The sequence below is a fragment of the Vigna umbellata genome, chromosome 2 (genome assembly GCF_029865625.1).
Source record: "Vigna umbellata cultivar VRB3 chromosome 2, Vumbellata_1.0, whole genome shotgun sequence".
NCBI classification, from domain to species: domain Eukaryota; kingdom Viridiplantae; phylum Streptophyta; class Magnoliopsida; order Fabales; family Fabaceae; genus Vigna; species Vigna umbellata.
In genome coordinates, this window is record NC_142166.1 from 53,223,071 (window position 1) to 53,246,834 (window position 23,764).

At 34.6% G+C, this 23,764-nt stretch overlaps 1 protein-coding gene and 1 pseudogene across 3 annotated transcripts; both read right to left on the minus strand.

The window, feature by feature from the left end:
* Positions 1–6,739, minus strand: LOC148204339 (uncharacterized; annotated as a pseudogene). Its single transcript, XR_015784481.1, has 3 exons — positions 6,477–6,739; positions 5,711–6,229; positions 1–476 (listed from the first exon to the last, which is right to left on the minus strand). The product of XR_015784481.1 is annotated as an uncharacterized LOC148204339 (transcript).
* Positions 6,740–18,329: 11,590 nt separating this feature from the next.
* On the minus strand, positions 18,330–23,360 carry LOC148204340 (uncharacterized). 2 transcript variants are annotated; one of them, XM_088107533.1, is made up of 7 exons: positions 23,201–23,360; positions 21,834–22,024; positions 21,633–21,713; positions 20,599–20,719; positions 19,353–19,667; positions 18,805–18,864; positions 18,330–18,590 (listed from the first exon to the last, which is right to left on the minus strand). In XM_088107533.1, exons 2-7 carry the CDS (start codon positions 22,022–22,024, stop codon positions 18,504–18,506), a joined length of 855 nt encoding a protein of 284 aa, XP_087963659.1. In that variant the 5' UTR covers positions 23,201–23,360; the 3' UTR covers positions 18,330–18,503. The 2 variants fall into 2 exon arrangements, with proteins under 2 accessions (XP_087963659.1, XP_087963660.1); XM_088107534.1 differs by lacking the exon at positions 23,201–23,360 and adding an exon at positions 22,755–23,096.
* Between the last annotated feature and the right edge of the window lie 404 nt (positions 23,361–23,764).

Genomic DNA, 23,764 nt, shown 5'->3' on the forward strand with positions numbered 1-23,764 from the left:
TTGGATCATTTTTTCATTTTTTTATAAGATTGAACATTGGATCATAAGTAACAAAGGAACATGATGAAAAGGAAAAAATATACAAAAGATAATTACAAGAACATGAGATCACAATCTATTTACAATTTCACGTACACACAGATAATTTTATCTCATGCCCTTGATGCAGGTTGACACAGTAATCCGAGAAAATGAAGCAAATGATCAGAGGTCTTGGTTTTTGGGTCCTGCAAAAGATGATTTGACCACACTCTTTATGTAGAGTCCAATAAGCAACACAAGAAAGACAAGAACAACTAAGTTGGCTACTTTATTCTGCTTCTTAACCTCCAAAACCATGTCAGAAATCTTCTCCAGCCTTGTGTTCATCTTGGCCACACTAATTCTACTTAACCCATCAAGAACAGTTCCTTGAACCTTAGATGCTACAACTTCCCTCATCTCTTTCTCATCATTATCTGTTTTTATTTGTGATTCTGTGAAAGCAACCGAAGGTGACAGAGGATGACAGAATAGAAGAGTATCAGAAAAAGAGAAAGAATGAATGCAGAGGGAAACACTTTTCTATTTCTTTTCTTGCCTCCTTTCCCTACAATACAGTGCTATATATGCACTTTGGTAACAACCTTGCAGTAACTAATCATTTGTAATAATAAAAGAAATATTAGGAACTTTATCATTCATTTCTTCCTAACGGTTTTCCCCTTTTTACGGGAAGACGTGATCACAAAATCCTTGAGGTAGCCTGGCTGGCGTGGAATCCTTTTGGTATTTTCCTCACAGTCCTCATCTGTTGTAACTGCTTGGTTCTGACCTGTAGTGGGGCCTGTATGTGAAGTGGTTATTGGGCCTGTAGGTGACTCAAGTAATATGGGTCCTGCAGTCCTTACATCCCCTCCTTGATCAAGAAGCACCTTGTCCTCAAGGTGAAATTGTTGTTGGAACTGAGACCAAGATTCCCAACTTGCTTCTTCCAATGGCAAGCCCTTCCATTGGATCAGTACCTGAATATCGGATGTGGGGAAATCAGTATTGCTCTTCCAATCCACAATTGCAACTGGTTCTAGAATTGGTTGGTGATCCTCAATGTTAGGTGGGAGGGATAGAGGAGATGACGGTAGTGGCCCCTTGTGAGGGCGGAGGAGACTTATATGGAATACATTGTGAATTTTGGCAGAAGGTGGCAGGTTTACCTCATATGCAACTTCACCAATCTTCTTGGTAATTTGGAAGGGACCAAAAAAACGTTTCATAAGCTTTGTAGTGGTTGCACCGGTAACAGTTGATTGTCGACGTGGCCGTAGGCGGATATACACCCAATCACCTACTGCAAAGTGTAAATCCCTGCGATGTTTATCTGCCCAATGCTTCATAGACGACTGGGCTTTTTTGAGATTAGCTGCTAGTTTCTGAAGTATTGCAGTACGAATGGAGAGTTCAGATTGAGCAGCTGCATTGGTTGTGTCTTCGGAAAGCAGGGGAGGAATTAGAGGAGGTTTTCGACCGAACATCACTTCAAAAGGAGTGAAACCGGTGGAAGCATTGACGGATGTATTGAAATTCCATTCAGCCCAAGAGAGAAATTTACCCCAAAGGGAGGGCTTGTGATGCACAAATGATCGAAGATACTGTTGTAGTACCTTGTTGGCCACCTCTGTCTGCCCATCTGATTGGGGATGGTATGCTGTGGACATTCGAAGCTTGGTGCCACTGAGTCTGAAAAGATCTCTCCAAAATTGACTCAAGAATATCGGGTCACGGTCGGAGATAAGGCTGCGAGGTAACCCATGATGTTTACAGACAATGTCAACAAACAATTGGGCCACATTTGTAGCAGTGAAGGACTTGGGAAGCATACCGAAGTGTGCCCCTTTTGAAAATCGATCCACAACCACGAGAATAGTAGTGAAATTCTTATAAGGAGGAAGGCCAATGATAAAATCAAGTGACAAATCCTCCCAACAGTGTGATGGAGGAGGAATCGGTTGGAGCAAGCCGGCAGGGCGTTGAGTAGGCAACTTCGTCTGTTGACAAACTGTGCATTGCTCGACAAATTGCTTGACATCTTTGCGAATGTCGTGCCAATAAAAAGAGGACAAAATCTTGCTCAATGTACGGGAGATGCCTGTGTGGCCTGCTACAGGAGTGCAATGAAATTCATGGAGGAGCAATGGTATATAGGAACATGTGGATGGCAGCCAAATCTTATCCTTGAAGATAATGAGGCCTTCCTGGATCGAATAATGAGGATAGTCATGTGGAGCAGTAACGATCTTGTCTTTGAGAGTAACAAAGGCAGGGTCATGTTGTAAGGAGGACTTGAGGTCCTGCAGAAAATCCAATTGGGGAATTGTCAATACAAGAAGGGACGTGGGAAGAGGTTGAGCTGGGTCCTCCATGCGTGATAGAGCATCGGCTGCAGTGTTGGTCTTGCCTGGTCGATACTGGATCTCAAAGTCGAAACCCAACAACTTAAAAAGGTAATTCTGTTGTTCAGGTGTGAGAACCGTTTGAGATAAAAGTTCCTTGATCGACCTTTGATCAGTTTGAATCACAAAACGGCGTCCTAAGAGGTATTGACGCCACTTTTGAACAGCGGAAGTAATGGCACACAATTCCCTAATGTAAGTGGAAGAGTTGCGTAGCTTTGGACAAAATTGCTTGCTGAAATAGGCAATTGGGTGACCGTTTTGCGAAAGAACTGCTCCCATTCCAATTCCCGAAGCATCTGTTTGAACAGTGAACATTGAGTCAAACTTAGGAAGAGCTAGGACAGGTGAAGCCAGTAACCTATTTTTGAGGGTGGTGAATGCAGCTTGGGCATTATCGTTCCACATAAAGTTGTCCTTCTTGAGGAGATCGGTGAGAGGTTGAGCAATGGAGGCGTAACCTGCAACAAATTTCCGGTAGAACCCTGTTAATCCCAAAAAACCTCTAAGGGACTTGACTGTATTGGGGGTGGGCCAATTACTGACTGCAGCCAATTTAGCAGGGTCTGGTTGAACGCCTCTGTCGGAGACCACATGACCGAGGTACTGAATAGACGAAGTGCCGATGGTGCATTTGCTACCTTTCAAACGAAAACAATTGGAGAGAAGCAGTTTGAAAGTGGTTTCCAAGTGATGTACATGATCTGTCAGTGTGGAGCTATAGACCAAGATGTCATCAAAAAAAACAATGATGAAACGTCGTAAATGGGGTCTAAACAGATCATTCATGGTAGCTTGGAAGGTAGAAGGGGCATTGCACAGTCCGAATGGCATGACCCGAAATTCGAAATGGCCATTGTGAGTCCTGAATGCGGTTTTCTCTGTATCAGCTGAGACCATGAGGATTTGGTGAAATCCTGAAAAAAGGTCAAGTTTGGAGAACCACGAGGCATGACCAAGTTCATCCAGAAGCTCATCAACGGTAGGGATTGGGAACTTATCCTTGATGGTGGCAGCGTTTAGAGCCCTATAGTCAACGCAGAATCGCCACGTTCCGTCTTTCTTTTTTACGAGAAGCACAGGAGAAGAGTAGGGACTATTGCTTGGCTTAATGAATCCCGAGTTAAGCATTTTCTGTACTTGATTTTCTATTTCTTGTTTTTGGAAATGTGGGTATCTGTAGGGTCGTACGGTTATGGGAGGAGTGTTTGGGGCTAAGGTGATTGCGTGGTCTGTGGTGCGTGGTGGGGGAAGGGTTGTGGGGGTAGAGAAGATGGATGAGTATTGGGAGAGAAGGGATTGAAGAAGTGGTTCGGTGGTGGAAGGTATGATTTTAGATTGGGATGTAAGCTCTGTAAGTGGGGTAGTGGGAAAAGGGTTGTGATCAAGTGTTAACTGAAATAGCGCTTCAACCCGGTTGGTGTTGTGAAGACGACGGAGCTGATGGGCCGATATAGGGAAAGGGTTTGGGCCAGAATCCCCGTTTAACTCAACAAGCTTCTCATGCCAAGTAAAGCGCATAAATGGACCATTGTAATCCATAACAAAGGGACTGATCATTGAAAGCCAATGAACACCCAAGACTACATCAGTGCCCGATAGGTCCAATGGGTACAAGTCGATGGAAAAATCATGAGTGTCCAAGGTGAGAGTGATATTAGGACATAATGAAGAGCAAGGTAAAAAGGCACCATTACCTACCATCACCCTTAATGGGCTTGGTGTTGGCTGAGTTGGCAAATGAAGGAATTGGGCCACCTTGTTTTGAATAAAATTGTGTGTTGCTCCACTATCAATTAAAATTTGCACTGCATAACCCTGAATAGATCCTGTAACCCGAAATGTTCTTGGGGACCATTGACCTGAGAATGCATGGAGGCTTATAAGACCTGCCTCTTGAGTGATCTCCTCTGAATTAGGAATGTCCTCCGTGGACGCATCCTCCGCATCATCCTCTGCGTCGAAGGTAGTAAGCAATAGAAATTGTGGTTTGCAACGATGACCCCTAGTATAGCGTTCATCGCAATTGAAACAAAGATTCTTTTCTCTACGAGATTGCATTTCGGCTTCTGTTAGCTTTTTAACGGGAAGCTTGGTTGTAGGTGTGGGAAGTAGCGGTGGAAGTGTTTTGGCAGGAGAGGGTGTGTTTGGTGGAGGTGGGAAAAATGGCGGTGGACGGCCAAAGCGGTTAAAGGGTAAGGGTGATGAGCGAAATTTTTCTTCGTGGAGCTTGGCTAAGGCAATGGCGTGAGGGAGATCTGGGGGTTGTAAGGCGGTGACCTCACGACGAAGATTGGGCTTTAAACCCGATAAGAAACAGCTAAGGTAAAAACTCTGTGGGTAATCGGAAATGCGGTTGGCCAATGTTTCAAAATCCGAAAGGTAATCTTGAAAGGTGGTGGTTTGTGTGAGCTTACAGAGGGAAGCAATGGGGTCATCAAATTTGGAAGGGGCGAATCGCAGTTCCAATGCGCGGATGTATGAGTCCCAAGATGACAACAACCCGTTATTGAACATCCACTGGAACCATGCAAGAGCTTGGCCTTCAAGATAGAAGGAAGAGATCTGGATGCGTTGATCAGTAGGGGTCTGGTGATAATCAAAGAATTGATTGACTTTGAAGATCCAGCCAAGAGCATCAGTGCCATTAAAGGTGGGGAGGTCAAATTTGAGTGGTCTGGATGGGAAGTGTGGAGGGTTGGGGGGCGGCTGGGATTCGAGGACTGTTGTGCGGTTGGCTATGTCATGGAGGGTGTTGGATAGATTGGCATGGGAAAGGAGTAATTGTTCCAGTTTGACGTTAAGTTTGGTGAGCTCATCATGAGGAGATGCGGCCATGACGATAAGTCAGGATCAATGAAAGCACCAATTGAAAGCAACCGAAGGTGACAGAGGATGACAGAATAGAAGAGTATCAGAAAAAGAGAAAGAATGAATGCAGAGGGAAACACTTTTCTATTTCTTTTCTTGCCTCCTTTCCCTACAATACAGTGCTATATATGCACTTTGGTAACAACCTTGCAGTAACTAATCATTTGTAATAATAAAAGAAATATTAGGAACTTTATCATTCATTTCTTCCTAACGGTTTTCCCCTTTTTACGGGAAGACGTGATCACAAAATCCTTGAGGTAGCCTGGCTGGCGTGGAATCCTTTTGGTATTTTCCTCACAGTCCTCATCTGTTGTAACTGCTTGGTTCTGACCTGTAGTGGGGCCTGTATGTGAAGTGGTTATTGGGCCTGTAGGTGACTCAAGTAATATGGGTCCTGCAGTCCTTACATTCTGCCATCTTCTTTTCAGAATCTTCATGACCTTCCTTCCGCTCCTTCGTTGTTGTTTGTGTGGTTTCATGCATTTCTTCTCTTTTGTCTTCAGTTTCTGCTTTGCTCATTTCCTTTTGCAGCATCACTTGAGAGATTTCATGAGCTGGCGGTGGTTGTTCCTCGATCTTGGATTCTTCATGAGTTGTGTCCTCTTTTGAGTCTTTTTCAAGATGATGTAGTTGAGTAGCATCTGGTCTGTGATCATCATAAGTTATTGGACTTGTTGGTCGGTGGGGCGTGGAAGGTTCTTGTGGTCCTGGTGACGGTGGTGGCGGTGGTTTGATGAGTTTGGGAAGCTTTACATATAGCATTCCAGCTTCAAACTTGGCATTGATTCCAGTGGTGTCATGAGAATCAGAAAGCTTTACTTCCTTGTGAAATGTACGCCATTTGTTATCACTGATCTTTCTTTCACCTCTCAACCTTAGCACACGGTTAGAGGAAACTTGAACCTTCAATTGCTCTTTTCTAAACCCTGTTAAATCAAACATTCATTATTTCATTTCAAACAAAAATTACTTTTCCTTTGTATTTAGAAAAATATACTTTGATGTTATTTTTTTTTTCTTTTTTTTTTGAAAAATTACTTATTGTTGTGCTTTTATTTTGTCTGTAATATTAAGAAATGAATTTAAACCTAATTTATACAGGATTCCTTTAGTCTTAGAATCCATTCCTTAATAGTAATATTACGAAAATGATACAAACTAAAAGAAGTGAACCTGGAAGCATAAGAATGAGGGTGTCACTATTTTCCTGGCGATCCCAATCGGAGGGTGGTATAAAATCTTCATGAACAGGTTCAGCTGCTGCTTGTGGATTTGTCCTTTCATCTAACGACATTCTCACACCTTTGTTTTTTCTTTTCTTTTTTTTAAGTGTAAATATCTTTGTTTCTTGTCTTGGTGAATGAAATCTGAAGTTAGGTTGATTATATAGACATTGGAGAGCAGATAGATTTGTTTTCTTGGAACCTAGTTCTTCCTTTTCGTGCAAAGATTGATTTAACTATGTTGAGGATTTTTCTTTGTTGTCCTATGCAAGAGAAGGAGAAACTAACACATTGTTTCTCCAAAGAATACTTTGCTTGTATGCTTGGCAATATCAGTTTTTTTTCTCTCTCTTCCTCATGCGTCCTCTCCAAAATAAACATTAATGTGTAAATTAAGATAAGAACTTTACATTGTTCCTTGCTAAGGGTTTTCTTATTCTTTATATATTGTTAAAACCAAAAAGAAAAAAAATATCCTAGCCACCAAATTTGCAACTCTACTTTTTGGTGTTTAAATTTCATTCATTCTCAATTTTAACTTATTACATTCTATTTTATCTCTTCTGACATTTTTTTAATTTTTTTTATTGAATATATATATATATATATATATATATATATATATAAATAAATAAAACTTTCTATTTATAATAAAAGAAATATGATTAAACTCAAAATATAAGTAAAAAATAATAACAAACTAATTTAAGATAAAATATAAAAGATAAAGAAAAGATAATCATCATATATCTAATCATTGTAAATTTTATGAATTTAAAAAAGAAAAAATTAAAGTAAGTTGATATATAATAAAAATAAATAAATAAAAAATAGATAAAAGAAGAATTCATCAACCTATTATCTTAAATTATTTTTTTTTGAGAATGGCATATTCATATATTATATAGACTTATTCACCTTTCATTGATAATCTTCTAGTCTGCCTCTTAAAACTTAAGACTACGACTCTCTAACTTTGCACGATTTTTATACTTCTTCTTGTCTAAGTGTAACTATTTGATTTTTGATTTAAAAAGGTTTGCATGCCTAACTGTTCAATTTCTCTTATTTTCTATTAAAACATGTTTTTGTAATCCTTTACAACACATTTTTAAGGATAATATTATTATTAAAAAAGATATTTTTATACTGTGAAATAAAAATAGTGTAGTTGACCCATAACAATAAACGGAAGCATTGTCCAAAATAAAAAGTAAAATATCTAATTAGAATTGTCTGAATGAAAATATCAATAGAAGGGTAATTCTAGCATAAAACAAATATTTATAATTCAAAGAAAAGTTTTGAAATAGATAAAGACAAAAAAAAATTAAAATATATACATAGATAAATATATAAATAAAAAAAAAGTCAAAAACAACTTCGAAATAGTGAAGGTAAGTTTTTCTTTTTTAAATATTTGATAACAAATAAACGAATGATGAGACAAAGAGTATTGTATTTTACAAATTTTTTAATTTTTTTTAATTATGTGGAGAAATATTTGTAAGTATTTTATTATAGTTTTATAAAAAATCTTAAAATGTTTTTACTTTTTTCATTATTTTAAATCAGTTTTTTTTAACCAGTAACTCTCTTTTATATAGTATTGTCTATTTCCTTTTTTTTTATTTCTTTAAGATTTACATAAAAGAAAATAATAGCACGGTTTATGTTAATTTTATGTGCACATTGTCTTTGCATTTATATATTTTCAAAGTAGCTACTTAAAAGTGTGAAAAAATAAATAGTCTGGCGTGAATTTTTTTCTCACATTATTATAAATAAATATAGCTATTGATAAAAGAGTTACAAGATATTGAATTCTCTGGCCTTTTTTTTATCGTTTTTCAGAACTTTTAGAATTTATTAAGTTATTATATCTTAGAAGAAAAACATACAAAGATTCTATACATGATCTATTCGTGCAAGGAGACTCGTAATAGTCTTCGGCAACTGAATCATCAAATCTGTACTGTGTGTGTAATGAAAACCTTAGACAAACAAAATGTAGCACAGACATTTAAAATAAAATTTACTGTGATGTATAGATGATCTTGTTTTATGAATTTAAGATTCTAATCTGTTCAGATAATCAAATAATACTGGTGATTGTTAAGATCGAGATGAAATGATTTTTCAACTTACAGATTCAAGGAGCAGTCCTAAGAAAAAAAACCTTGGAGACACATCTGTATTAAAAAATCTTTTAATTTTTGGTAGAGGCTAATGGAAGTAAAATGCTTGGGATTAAGGCTTATTATTGTTCCAACATTTCTGACATTGAAAAGGGGTAAGGAAGGAGGAAGAGCATACAGAAAAAGAGTACTCAATACCGACTTCGAGAATTACAGACATACAAAATTGAAAGGATAGCGTACGAAACCCAAAATCCTCAAAATTTGTTAAGGATTATAACATAAACGACCACTAAATGTTTGCTAAAGTATCATGACCCCTAAAAAGCAACCTTTCTAGGAGGAATCACAACATTCTTGTTTCCTGGAAATGCATTTCGCGATACATCAACCAAAGACTTGAAGCTATAGGGTTCATGCATAGATAACTCTGATAGAACCTTTCTGTTAAGTTGGATGTTTTCCTTCATCAGCCCATGCATAAAGTTCCCATAATTGACCTGGCAAATAAAGGAAAAAATGTTCAACAAAGAAAATGGCAGAAGATTAAATAACTCGTGGCATGCAAATATAAACTCAAAATAAAGGTGTTAATGCATGAGAAAAATTACAGATTCTAGACGCATGTTTACCTAATATTCAATTCGTTTGAGGTTACATATGTATCAGTCACAGACACCGTGTATTCAGTCCGTTGTCATTTACTACAGCGAATAAGGTTCAGATGCAAGTTCACCAAATAATCCAATCTGTCTACCAAGTCAGCTAATTTACACCAAAGAACACTTTCGTTTCCATAGTATACTACTATTACACATCAAAGACAAAATCCATCTCTGGATGATTTGCTCATCCCGTGCATCCTCCTATGCTTCCTTGATAAATAAAGCATTAGCGGAACATAAATTCATCGATCCCATTTATCATCAGACAAAGCTCACATCCTCCTGAGCTTCTAACTAAAACCAATTAACTAGAGAGGAGTAGCAGTTGCTCGGTCCAGAGATGCTGGATAAATATGACAAGATTGGGGAAAGAGAAGACTCATAGAAAGTTACTTCATATGTTTGCAGACAATGCTAAAGCAAAGAATTATTCTTATAGGTAACATCATAACAAATCAAAATTAGTACGGCAATGTGACTATATTTTTCATGCAGCCTATTTAAAGAAGTCATAGTTTAACTATATAAAGCACAGGTTTTACTTCCACAGCTTTCAAGTGAAACTGTTGCTAAAGTTAGACATCTATGTGTAATCACATCCTGATAATAAGAGCTCTAGCAGAAGATTCAAGTGGAGAAGTTGTTAGAGTTATATGCGTATACATGTGTTATGTATAAGAAATAGCACAAGGCTGATAGTCATAATAATTGGATCACCAACAATTTAGACAATGTTTGGTTTTCTGATAGCACAAATCCCCAAACATGCAAGTGCAACAGTAATAACTATTTCTCTCTAATAAGCATATTTTAGGCTCTTTCTCAATGAAAACCTAACACGCACTTAGTAATGACAGTTTGAAAACTTAACACTGAATTTCTTGGTCAACAATAAAATTGTAAAAGATTATGGATTTGTAAGAGAAGAAAGAAGCAAGAAGACATACCCCATGTACACGGGTACCAGCATTGATCCTTTGGATCCAAAGAGATCGCATGTCCCTCTTTTTGTTACGACGATCTCTGTAAGAATATTGCAAGGCCTTCTCCACTCTCTCCCTTGCAATCCTTATGCAATTCTTGGCTCTACCCCTGAACCCCTTTGCTAACTTGAAGATCTTATCCTTGTTCATTTTTCCCCTCTTTGTTTTTTCTACAATGAAAAGCACATATTCATCAAATTTCAAACTAAGGATGAAGTAAGAACACTCCCTATTATAATTTATCAAACATTGCTCAAACCATGCCCACCCCAGCAGTTGTGGATGACAACAGGTAGAGACGAATTGCGAATATACAGACACCCATAAAAAACACCCTGTTACATGCTACATTTCAGTTGAAAATTATTGATATAATTTTATACCTGCAGGTATCCATAGACAGCTGTGGATTTTAGGAGCTTGCTAGGTAAAAGTTTATCCTGATTATGTTTCACAACTAATATCCCATCAAACAAAGCAGACAGAAGACAGTAAAGGAGGCATATTTTGAGATTGAACTGAAAAAAAATAAAGGGATAAAGACTGAGAAATCTAATCTGGAATAAGATTTTGAGAGCAGTGAAGAGTGCAAATCAAATTCAAGAATCAGAATCAAGGGCAGAATTCACCAAATATGTAACCACACATTCACTGCTTCTCTCCCCTATGAGGTTGAAGTTGTAGGAATAATGGAAAACTAAATCAAGTTAAGACTCTGCAAATTTAAGAATTCAAAATCTAAGATGATAAAGATCCAGAGTCTCGCAAATGAATAAACTTCAGCATTTTCATTGCCAAAATCTCCACTTAAGGGTAGTCAGATAGTGTATCGATAATTGAGAGTAGTTAACAGTGTGATTTGTGATACGAAATTGGTCGTAGTGGTGAAAATAAATTAAACTTATGAGTGTGATTTGAGCAAAGAAATTGGGTACATGATCATACCCTGTCATTACAGTACCAGAGAGGGACTTGTTCTAGTCCTTAAGGCAAATGCTGTCAAGCAAGAATTATGGTGGTTGTTATGTTACCATAAGTTATATTTCTCTCATTCAAAATATCAAGAATAATGACATGGACGCTTGAACTGAAAGTACTGAAAGTGAAAGTGTCACCGACACACAAGCTTGAGTATTACACTGCAGTTTAAAAAACTTACAATTATGAACCTAAAACCGTATTTCTTTTCTGGTAAGGGAAGGAACAGTTAATTCGGCAAGCAAAAGGTGTCAAGGTGTTCAATTATGATCAAAGTGCAAACTTTTGATTTAGACGACTATATGCTGATGCAATATGCCACTCACATAACATATAACCCAAACCCATCCATGCTTAGGGACATTATTTATCTAACATTAAGCATACATCACCCATATATATATTACAGAAGAATAATATTAATTTGATTGATACCAAATAGAAAAATAATTTCTGATTTCTTAAAACCTGCAAACGGAATTTGGCTGAAGAAAAAGAAAATGTCCTTCAAAAACCCTAGAAGAGGCAAAATAACTCACAGAAATCACGCGGATGTGATGTAAGTTTCTCACACGGATGACAGCGGACGAAAGTTCTGACGGGTTTACTGGCGGAGTAGAGCGGAGACGAACGGGTTGCGGGATGAAACAAAGAAAGATCGAAAGCAACCAAGTCGAGGCACCGCCGTCACGATCAAGCACGGAGGAGAGCTTGGTTTAGCTTACAAAAGGGTAAGATATTAAGAACGGATAGGAGGAGAAATCACCTTTGTCAGTACCAAGTTAATACAAAATACCCTGTTCTTTTTGTTTTAAATTTAATAGTTTGAAGTAATATTATTTCATATTATCAACCATAATATTTAATATATTTTTCATAATTTAAAAAATTACATATAAAGTTCTGAAATTTTATAAATTTATTTTTTAATAGGAATGAAGTTATTATGATAAGTGATTATTAATATTTAATTTAAATTTATGGGCATTATGTGTAATAATAATAAGTACTTACTATTTTAAAATTATCTTTATATAAAATATTAAATATTTTAATTAACTACTATTATTATCATTTAATTTAAACAATTAATATTATAAAAATGTTATAAATTATAATTATGAATAATAATAATAATAATAATAATTTTATTATTCTGCTAACATGAAAATAATAAAAACATAAGGTTACCTTTAAATTACTTTATTTAAATTTTGATAAGGTGGATTGATTTTTTATTTAAATCGTACTTAATAATTCTTTTAATATAAAATTAAAAATATTATTACAGAGTTGACATGATTGATACATGTTAATATAAAAGAATGAAGTAATTGAAACATACTAATAAATTAATTTTTTGTTATTGTATATGAAGAGGAAATGTTATGCTATCCACTCTACATACTTGAAATAATATTAAAAGTAAATATTTAACATTAATAATGCTACAGCTAATGTATAAAAAGAAACTGTTACAATAAAATTTATCAAATTTCATATATTTTAATTAAGTATTGTTGATATAAAAAAGTATACACTAGATTTGGTCTATAAAACATGTTAGAAATGTAATGTGTTTGTTATTATTAATATTTATGTAAAGGATTTTACTTTTAGGGTTTTGTGAGGAGTTTTTCATCTTTTTGCTTTTCAAAACTACGGTCTTTTATTCATGCAGTAATAAGTTGTATCAAATTTTTGAAGTGAAATAAAACTTTTTTGTCTTTCTAAACTCTTCAATGGTATCAAGAGCTAAACTTTTGTATCTTTCTTGTATATAGTTAGCATTGTGATTTATATCATTTTTGTTGTTCGTCGTTGTTGTCCACCATTGTCACCATTACTGTCTGTCATCGTCGCTGTTGTCAACCGACGCTTTTTTCGGCAAAGTCAAGGGTTAGGTGTCCTTTAGAAGCGCGGCCCAACCTTAGTGGCCCCTTCCTCAAAAGCCTCTACATGTGTCGCTACGTGCCGCTTCTCTCCAACCAGTTTCGAGCACGTGTTCCTCACGTGTCGCCTTCTCAATCAGAGTTACAGCGCACCATTGTCGTTCGTCTTGCCGATGCTTCCTAAGTGTGTTTTGGTTATTGTTTCTCAGTTTTGTTGGTTAGGGCTAATACTCAGGGTTTCCTCCCTCAAGTTATTTGGAACCCTAAGTCATGTTTCTTCTCACAATATTAGAATGACCTCTTCTACTTGAATTAATTCCTCCTTATTTGCTACCCCTATCATTATGTCTGCAAAAATCAATTGGAAAAGTTATTTATCACGGTCTTCTACTGTGGAATTTTGATTTCTTGATCAAGGACACTATAATCACCTTGAACAAGATGTTTCTATGGTCCCAGTTGAAGAAAAATCTCGATGACATAAACTAGACTTTCAGTTATGTGTTGTTTTATGGAAATCGGTCGAGCAAGAGGTTCTAAATATCTTAAAACCCTATAAGACATGCTCCTCTTTTTGGAAAAGGGCATAAGATATTTTTGCTAATGATGTACAATGTCTTTTCGATGCAACCTAAAGAGTAGGTTCTCTCAAACAAGTCAACCATGATATGATTTACCATATAGCAAAAGTTAGGGTTGCGGCAGAAGAGTTAAAGAACTTCTTTGTAGTTGATTCATTAGAAAGTATCAACAAAAAGCTTGACAAGCATTACATGGTCCTAATTCTTAAAAGTTCACACTCAAATTTTGATCATGTACATGATCAAGTTTTAACTCCCATCGATGGATGGCTTAGTTACTAGACTTCTTCCGATACCTACATTGGTAAAAGACGAGAATTTAAGTGATATTATTGAAACATCAGCAATAATGGCACCACGAGGAAGAGGGGGAGGTATGATCAACTGAGGGGGATGTGGTGGTCGAAGTGGACATCCTCAACGTGTAAGAGAATGGTTCATACCTAAGATAAATGTTATTCCTTGCATGGCTTTCCAGACAAAGCCGCTCATGTGTCTAAATCTGATAATTCAGAATTTAGAATTTTTTATGAAGAGTACCGAGAGTTTTTGAGCTATAAGTCTGAATCTTGGTCAACTCTCCTCAATGGCAAATGTGTCAACTGTCTGCATCTCTCAATTTGTGAAAGGTTACAGTCCATGGATTCTTGTCTCAGGTGCCTCAAATTATATCTCTGGTAACATTCTTTCATTTTCTTCCATGTCCTCTCCGAAAATTCCTCATTTCATTACCGTTGTTAATGGATCCAAAGTGAAATCTCGAGGAATGGGCAAAGTTTCCTTATCTCTTTCACTAAATTTGAATTTTGTTTTGTATATTCTTCATTGTCCTTACAATTTAATCTCTTTGAGTCAATTGACTTGTTCCTTAAATTGTTCTGTAATCTTTTTTGCTAATTTCTTTATTATACACAAACATAGTACGAGTTGTCTTATTTGAGGACACGAGTCATGAGGACTTTATTTCTTAAAACCTAACTCCTTAGTTTCTTGTTTCGCAACTTCATCCCCAAATTTTTTGCATGATTGGTTGGGCCACCCAAGCTTATCCAAGTTTAAAATGATGGTTTCAAGTCTCAAATACATTCAAGTCTTACATTGTGAGTCTTGTCAGTTATAAAAACATGTTAGATATTCCTATCTTAAAAAGTCTAAGACATGATGTAATTTTTTCTTTTTAACTATTCACTCTAATATTTGGGGACCAAGTCACGTTACTTCTTTTGGTTTTAATTATTTTGTAACCTTCATTAATGAATTCTTTCAATGTACTTGTGTGTATTTAATGAAAGTGAGATATGAACTTTTGGCTATATTTGTGTCCTTTTTTAATGAAATTAAGAACGAACTTGGGAAGACAATTAAAATCTTCAAAAGTGATAATACTAAGGAATATTTTTCTGCATCATTTTCTTCATTCTTATCTTCCCAAGGAATTTTACACTAGTCAACATGTCCAAACACTTCAAAACAAAAATGACATTGCAGATAGAAAGAATAGACATCTCATTGAAATTGCATGTTGCCTAGTGTTGAATACTAATGCTCTTATTCATCATTGGGGTGATGCAATCCTCATTACCTATTTTCTGATCAATAAGATGTCTTCTTTCTCTTTTGAGAATAAAGTCCCTCACTCTATCATTTTTCCAAATGACCCTTTATACCATATCTTTTCCTCGTATATTTGGGTATACTTGTTTTGTTCATAATGTTTCTCCAAGTCTTGATAAACTCTCTGCAAAAGCTATTAAGTGTGTCTTTTTGGGATACTCTCGCCTTTAGAAAGGGTCAAATGTTATTCTCCCTCAATCGAGAGGTATTATATGCCTGTTGATGTCACATTCTTTAAGGATACACCTTTTTTCTTTTCCTCCATGGGGATCATTCATGTGTTCAACAAATGTTTCCTCTACCATTATGTGATCCCTTAGTTACTCCTGCTTTTTTACCTTAAACTCAAAATGTAAATGACATTGTTCCTCCACCTTTTTTCACATATCATTGTCAGATACAATCTCAAACTCAGAACACTGAAGATCCTCGAGAATCAGATCCTCCTCCATCAGATTCTCATACCATGGATCCTTCATCCTCCTTACCCTCTCTTGACCTGGATAGTAATTGGCTTATTTCCCTTTGGAAAGGTATTCACTCTACTCGTAATCCTTATCCTATTTATAATTTTTTGAGTTATCATCATTTGTCTCCTCCATATTTTTCCTTTATTTCCTCCTTATCTTCCATTAAGGTTCCTAATAATGTTCATGAGGCACTTAGTCATCTTAGATGGCGACAAGCTATGATTGATGAAATGTAGACACTTGAACACAATGACACTTGAGACATTGTTCCTCTTCCTCCTGGTAAGATGTCTGTTGGTTATAGATGGGCCTATGCTATTAAGTTTGATCCTACTGGTGCAATCGATCGTCTAGTAGCTAAGGGTATACTCAAGTCTATGACCTCGACTATTGTGATACCTTTTCTCCTATGGCTAAAACTAATATTGTTCGTATTTTGCTTGCTATGATTGTCATTCGTCAATGACCCTTTTAGCAGTTGGACATTAAAAATGCATTTCTTCATGGTGATCTAGAAGAAGAGATATACATGGAGCAACCTTCTAGGTTTGTTGCTTAAGGGGGGTATGAGTTAGTTTGTAAATTACATTGTTCCATCTATGGTTTGAAGCAACCACCTCGAGCTTGGTTTGGTAAATTTAATTGGGTTGTGCAGAATTTTGGATTAAAACGATGTGAGGTGGATCATTCAATAATTTATGGTCACTCTTCTCCTAATAAATGTGTTTATCTTATGGTTTATGTTGATAATAATGTCATTACAGGAAATGACGTCACTAGAATTGCTCAACTAAAGAATAATTTGTTCAACCACTTTCAGAACAAAGATCTGTGTTGGCTAAAATATTTTTTTAGTATTGAAGTGAGACAATCAAAAGAATGTGTCATCATTTCACAAAGAAAAGTATGCTTTCAATATTTTGGAGGAAACAAGCCTAATAAATTGCAAGCCCATTGATAGTCATATGGACTCAAATAAAAAGTTAATGAGAGACCAATGTGAACTTTTCACAAACTTAGATAGATATAGAAGGCTGATTGGAATACTCATCTGTCTTACCATAACAATACCTGATCTTTCTTATCCGGTGGGAGTTATGAGTCAATTTATGCAAAATCTACATGTTGATCATTGGAATGTAGTTATTCGCATTCTCATATGTAAAAGGGAACCCATGATAGGGATTGTTGTATGAGGACAAGGGAAGCACTCAAGTGGAAGGATATTGTGATGCATATTGGGTTGATTGTCCAATTGATAGAAGATCTACCATAGGATATTGTGTATTACTTGGAAGGAACCTTGTATCTTGGAAAAGTAAGAAACAAAATGTTGTTGTTTGATCTAGTGTTGAAGTTGAATATCAATCCATGACTACATGCTAACTTGTGAGGATTAGACAACTCCTTCAAGAATTGAAATTTTGTGAAAATAAGCAGATGAAGTTATTTTGTGATAATCAAGTCGCCCTTCACATTGCCTCTAATCAAATGTTTTATGAAAAAACAAAACACATAGAAATTGATTATCATTTTATTAGAGAGAAGTTGTTATCAAATGATATTGTTACTAAGTTTGTCATTTTAATTCATTTATTATTAAAAGCTATTGAATATTTATCAAACAAAATCACTTCTTATTTATCAAACAAAATATTGTTTAAATCTTAATCACTTAAAGATAAAACACCAAATATTCTTTGAATTGTACTTACTCGTGGTTAAACAATCATATCACAAGCATTGTGATATAAAAGGCCATAGGCTTACTAACCAAAAGAAAAGACAATGTCCTTCAACAAATATAAATATAATTTACCCTTCTATATAACTTATGAATACAAGAGTGTTATTTCTAAAAAAACTAGGGTTAAATGAATTTCTCATCAAGAACACAAGAATCACTAATTTCATCAACTTTTCTTTTTCAAAAGTATCTAGAAGATAAGAAGAAAGAATCATTGATAGTCTTTTTCTAATCATTATAAGACGTTAGAGAAGTACTTTTTCAGGTTATGATTATCCAAGTTTAAACTTAAAAATACATTATATGGTCTTATAATTCGCGTGCAAAACGCAATGCCTTCTCTCTATCATCTATCCAAGATTGGCATACAAAATACTATGCCTTTGTAAATTAAATGAAACATTCACATATATTTAAAAATGATATATTATACTTTATTATAAAACCAAAAAAAAAAAATAGAAATATATTGGACTTTATTCTAACAATCTTAAAAGTTAAGTATATCATTTTTTATTTTGTATATAGAAACACATTATCAATAACAATATAAGATAATAGTTAACAAAATTAATAGATAGAAACTCTTGCAAAAGTATAAATTTTTTAGATACTTACTAAAATGAAAATTTAAACTTAGTTAAAATCTTTCAAATTTAAAATGAATTTAAAACTTATTAACCCGCAGTAATAGTTAGATAAAATCTCCTCAACAAAGACTTAATATTCAAAACCTTAGACAATTCAGATATAATTCATTTAAATAATATTCAAACCCATTTTGACTAATCATTAGCTATTTCGAAGTCCATACATACGCAAATGGCAAAATTGAAAGACTATAAAATCTAATATTTAAAAAGTGAAGTCAAGAAGTTCTTTTTTTGTCAAAGTATAAAATAAATCAACCTAACTGCCTCCTTCTGTAGGCATATTCCCTTTACGTGACCTTTTCCTTTTCCTACTTCTCTTCGGTGCATTGTCTCCTTTAGCTTCCTGCAAAAAAAAAAGCAACGTGTAACAAAATGTGGAAAAAAAATTTCAAAAAAGTATAGCATAAATTATATGATTTTAATCTGAATGACTGATACATCAACATAAACTAAACTCATCCAATGATTTACATAAAAGTTGAAACAATTAACTCCAAGATTTCCAAGCCAAGTGTATGTGCTCACATTAAAAAATAAATAGAAATTGCAACCCCTACCTTCGAAAGATCAATGTTTTGGCTTTTACTTTTCTTCTTGCACGAAAGTGGGTTTGGACCCTGCAAAGTTTAAAAGCACTGTTACCAAACTACAAGAATACTAAATGGAAATCATAAACTGTTAGAAGTAATATAGTATAAGAATCTTTCCCAGTAATTAACGTAAATACTTTGGTCATCAATCTTTCCTAAAACAATGTCGCCAACATTTCCTGTTAAGGAATGCCTGCATATTGTCAAACTTTCCATAAATAACCTTAATGCATGAAAATACTTTGTTTTCCATTGCAAGAAATATGTCATGAAGATGACAGGCCCAATATACATGATAAAACACAATTGAAAATGCCTCACAATACTTTGTTTTCCATTGACAAGAAATAGGCCATGAAGGTGACACGCCTAATATACATGATAAAACCACATAATTGCACACAACGGAAATAATACATTGACCATATGTTTTCTTAGGACCGTGTGATTAGGCTTTTTTTTTTTTTAAATGAAAAAAATAAGAAAAAAGATAAAGCACAAGCTTAAATTATAACCTTAGCTTTTTCTCTCTTGAACTGAGGTTTATCCTTGATTTCCATCCGATTCTTTGTAGCAGTACTACTTTTAACTGCCTGAATATTTGTGGTCTGATATCCTGAATCTACATTTTCCATTATTTCAGTAATCGAATTGTTAGCTTCCTCGTCCGTCAGTCTATTCATCACCTTATGCTTCAATATCTTGTACTCTTTCTCAGTCATATGCAACCGTCCTTCTTCAGAAGTTTTGACATACTGTCGTTGAAATGCAGATGGGGATTCAAGAAAAAGAGCATTTCTGAGACCATATATGAGAGGCACACCAGGTACCTGATACAAGTATTTAAAAAGAATAATATGTAAGAAGGTACAATTCTTCACATCTTGCAGCCTTTAAAAGCATTATAGCACTTGAACAGATTTTAGACAAAAATATGCACAAGTTTTCTATTTTTTCTTTTGGTGAGAATATCACACCAAAGAGGTGCATAAAAATAATGATAATATATCATTTATAAGAAAATTAGGAACCAAATGAAACACATTAAAACTTAGAAATAAAAAAAATTATAGATGCCAAGGCATCAAGATGTTAAAGAAAATTCTATTCAACCGTTCTAATTAGAGACAACTATTCCAAATGGCTAAATCCGCAACCTCAGTACGAAGATGCTTCAGGCAAGGTGATGCAACACAGGGTATTGATTGAACGAGATTAGAAATGCGAGAGAGATAATAGTAAATGAGGTATTCATTGAGTCTGTGTCAAGAAGTATAAAAAATAAGTACCGGGATAAGGCAGACACTCTAGACAAGACAGTATCTTGTTTTACACACTTCAAATATCAACTATTTTCAAATAGTGTCACAATCTTGGATTTAAAGTAGTTCCACCTTCAAATTGGTTGTTTGGATAACTTCAAGATTATGTAAATGTCAACTAAACACTAAGCTCATCAAATGACCAATATTCCATATTCGGTAACATTATATTGTTGTTCAATTCAAATCCACCTCATTCCCACAAACCAAGATTTTCACACAAAGTTTTTCTCAGATAATGAGCCCGCTACAAAAAATCTAATACCAAGATAAATGTATTTTAAGTCCAATAGGAGAGATAATTATGATTGGATATTATACAAAAAATAATTCAACATTTATATAAAAATATTACCATGATTACAAAGACAATACTAAAATGAAAAACGTATCTAATAATTGGAATCAACTTTTCAAACAAATAATATATGATGCAAACCTCTTGCAACTTTTTCCGGAGTTCAGTGTCCTGACTAGCAACAAAGAAATGTTCAGAATTGTTTTCTCCAACAACCTCCTTGATGCATACATCTGCACTCACACATTTATCATGCTCACATCTGCAAATTGGTTGGAGTCAAACATTTCAACAGACAAACCAGCAGTCAAAGTATTAAAATAACATCAAGTGCTCATCCTAACAAGTTTAGGATGAATTTAAAATATAAAAAAAAAAATACAGTGGTCAGAGAGTACAATTAATAATACTCTAACTATTATTCTGTATTGAAATTTTCATAAAAGCACCACATCCGTTATTTTTCTCGTGGACTCAAGTTCAAAGTAGAGTCAACGTCACTTTGACACTTCACAGAGTAGGGTCAACGTCCAAAGTCTCAGTTGTTTTAAAGAATGACCCTCCAACCTGCACTACATAAATTTTTCTTATAGAGTAGTGAGTTGGCTCATTTGGCCAGTTGGTTGTGGGCTCAAATCCAACCACAACCTCTTTACCTATGCTAGGGAAAGGCTGCATACAATTACCCTCTGACATTAGGGTACTTAAGTTAGTTAATTAGGTATGGAAGGGGGAGAGATAAGGACAAAATACCATGAAATTAAAATTAACTTAAATGATATGATATATTCCAACGCAATTATGATATGACCATTAGTCCTAAGAGAAAGGGGAAAATGGGAAACAGAATCTAAAGGATAATCTATACATTCTAATAGAATCAAATAATAATTTAAGTAGTAGAGTCTTGCATCCGCATTCCCAACGAGTATCAAATATTTTAGCTATTCCAGTCATTGTCCAGGGTATTTAATCCAAGGGTCTAGTTATGATAGAGAACTAGACCAAGGGTCTATTTAATCCAAGGGTTTAGTGACCAAAACAAGCATAAATCCAAACGGTCTGAGTTATTTGCATTCAGTTATCATTCATTGTGCATGAAATACATTCATTGAAACAGTAAAACTAATGAAACAATCCACATCACATCATATGTGCTAGAGCAGTGTAATTACCTAGCAACTATGAGTTTATGAGCCGCCTCCAGAGTCTCCGAATATGAGCTACCAAGTCGCTTCAACTCATCCAGAACACACCTGCATCATCTTCATCAAAAATCCCTAAGCAAAGTAAAAAACAAAAACAAAAAGATCCAATCCCAACAAAAACAATAACAATTTATAGAAATAAATCTTGACACAAAAAGAGAGAGGAACCTGGTAGTGTAGAGTTTGACAGTAGCACTGAGGATATTGCCAAGTGCGATGTCAGCAGGGGTTATTCGATTCACAAGAAGGTGGTGCACAAATGTCCCATCACATAAAACCTTGAAAGGCTTCCGAAAAGCAAAGCACGCAGTGTAAAAAGTCAAAGTTTTTCTATGTCTCTTCTGCTTTTTCACCTTCATCTGCAAAAATGCATCGAATCATGCTTCGAAAACAATAATTACCTCGGATATTAAACCATTAGTTTTGTAAGATTGAACCAAAGAAACAAAAAAAAAAAGGTTAATAAGCAAAAGGTAAGAATCGGAATAAGAGTAGAGATCACCAAATCATGTAACCAGACAACTTTTACTGCTTCTCTCGCCTATGGGATTGAAGTAGTGGGAAAAATGGAAAACTAAATCAAGTTAAAACTCTGCAAGTTTGAGAATTCAAAATCTAAGATGATAAAGATTCAGAGTCTCGCAAATGAATAAACTAGAGCGTTTTCATTGCCAATATCTCCACTTAAAACAGAAGAATAATATTAATTTGATCGAAAGAATCTCTGATTTCTTAAAACTGCAGACAGAATTTTGCTGAAGAAAAAAAAAAATTGCCCTGCAAAAAATCTGAATTCTTACGGGTGCACTTGAGTTTGCTTACATATATACCAATCTTAACGTGAACTAAATACAAAGCACCTACCCTTTGAATTACACGAAAGTCAAGACTTCACGTCATGAAACAAAACAAAACCCTAGAAGTGGCAGGTCACACACAGACGAAAAACTAAATACAATCAAACCACAAATGAAAATGAAATCCAAATAAAATCAAAGTAAATGCGAAAAAACTCTATCTGATCGTGGGCAAGTGATAATCGAATGCCAAACACGATTTATACTGAACCTATGAAAATCAATACCGAACTTGTGAAAATCGTAAACAGAGAGCGTATGAGTTGTGAGTGAGCGTGAGTGAGAGTGAGTTGGGAGCGAAAACAACAAGAAACAAGAATGAGAGTGAGCGCACTGAGACCAGATTTCAAAGATGTAGTGAGAAGGTGAAAATTCTAAAGTAAGTAGAATGCATTGCAGAAACTTGCAAAATTATGAATTACACAGCAATATTTATGACAAATACATATTTGATACTTCAAAATTCATAATCTAAATGCCAAATAAAAAATGAAATACAGCATCGTATGCAACAATGTTCCAATAGCGAAAAGGTAAAAAGGAAAGCCTAACAAATGGTAAATGCCAATAAAACTACTGGCAAATCTTCCTGAGAAGGATAGTACTCATCTCAATGAATCTTCATATAAAAAACGTGAAGAAAAGCATATTTCCATGAGTATTCCTGAATAAATTTACCTAATAAGTTGCTTCCGAAGTACAATAGAAAAGAGACAAAGAGACTGAAACTTGAATCTTCCGAAGTGCAGAAGATTCGGTATGGTTCTAGCAGCAATAATAGAAAAAACCTCGCGATGAGCCTGTAGGTTGAGTTTTTGCTACTGTGTTTCCAATTGAAAGTATTGTATTTACTCATGAACACTTCATAATAATAAAAAAATGTTCCAAAGGTTTCAATAATTTTCAATAACTGTTAATTGAATGAATATAAAAATAATTTATATTTATCATTACGTATCTTTTTTTTATTTATTTATCATATAAGATTATCTCATAAAAAATTACATTAGAATTTTATATGTATTAATAATATTAGTAGTTTATGATAATTTTCAATAGAAATATTTAAATAAAATGAAAATATAGGCTATCAATTTTGATTAAATAAATATTTAAGATTAAAATATTTAAAAAGTGTTTTACGATTTAAATACATAAAGCAAATATATAAAAAATTAATAAAATGATTATAATTACTTTAAAAAATAATCTATATTTTATTTTTTTTGTAAGAAAAAATAT

Bases quoted from the DNA above. Each gene is read 5' to 3' on its own strand.
- LOC148204340 (XM_088107533.1), bottom strand. From the start codon at position 22,024: ATGAAGGTGAAAAAGCAGAAGAGACATAGAAAAACTTTGACTTTTTAC. The intron at 20,720-21,632 runs GTAATTACACTG...ACCAATTTGCAG, and splicing joins CATAAACTCATAGTTGCTAG to ATGTGAGCATGATAAATGTG. The intron at 19,668-20,598 runs GTTTGCATCATA...TACTTGTATCAG, and splicing joins TCCGGAAAAAGTTGCAAGAG to GTACCTGGTGTGCCTCTCAT.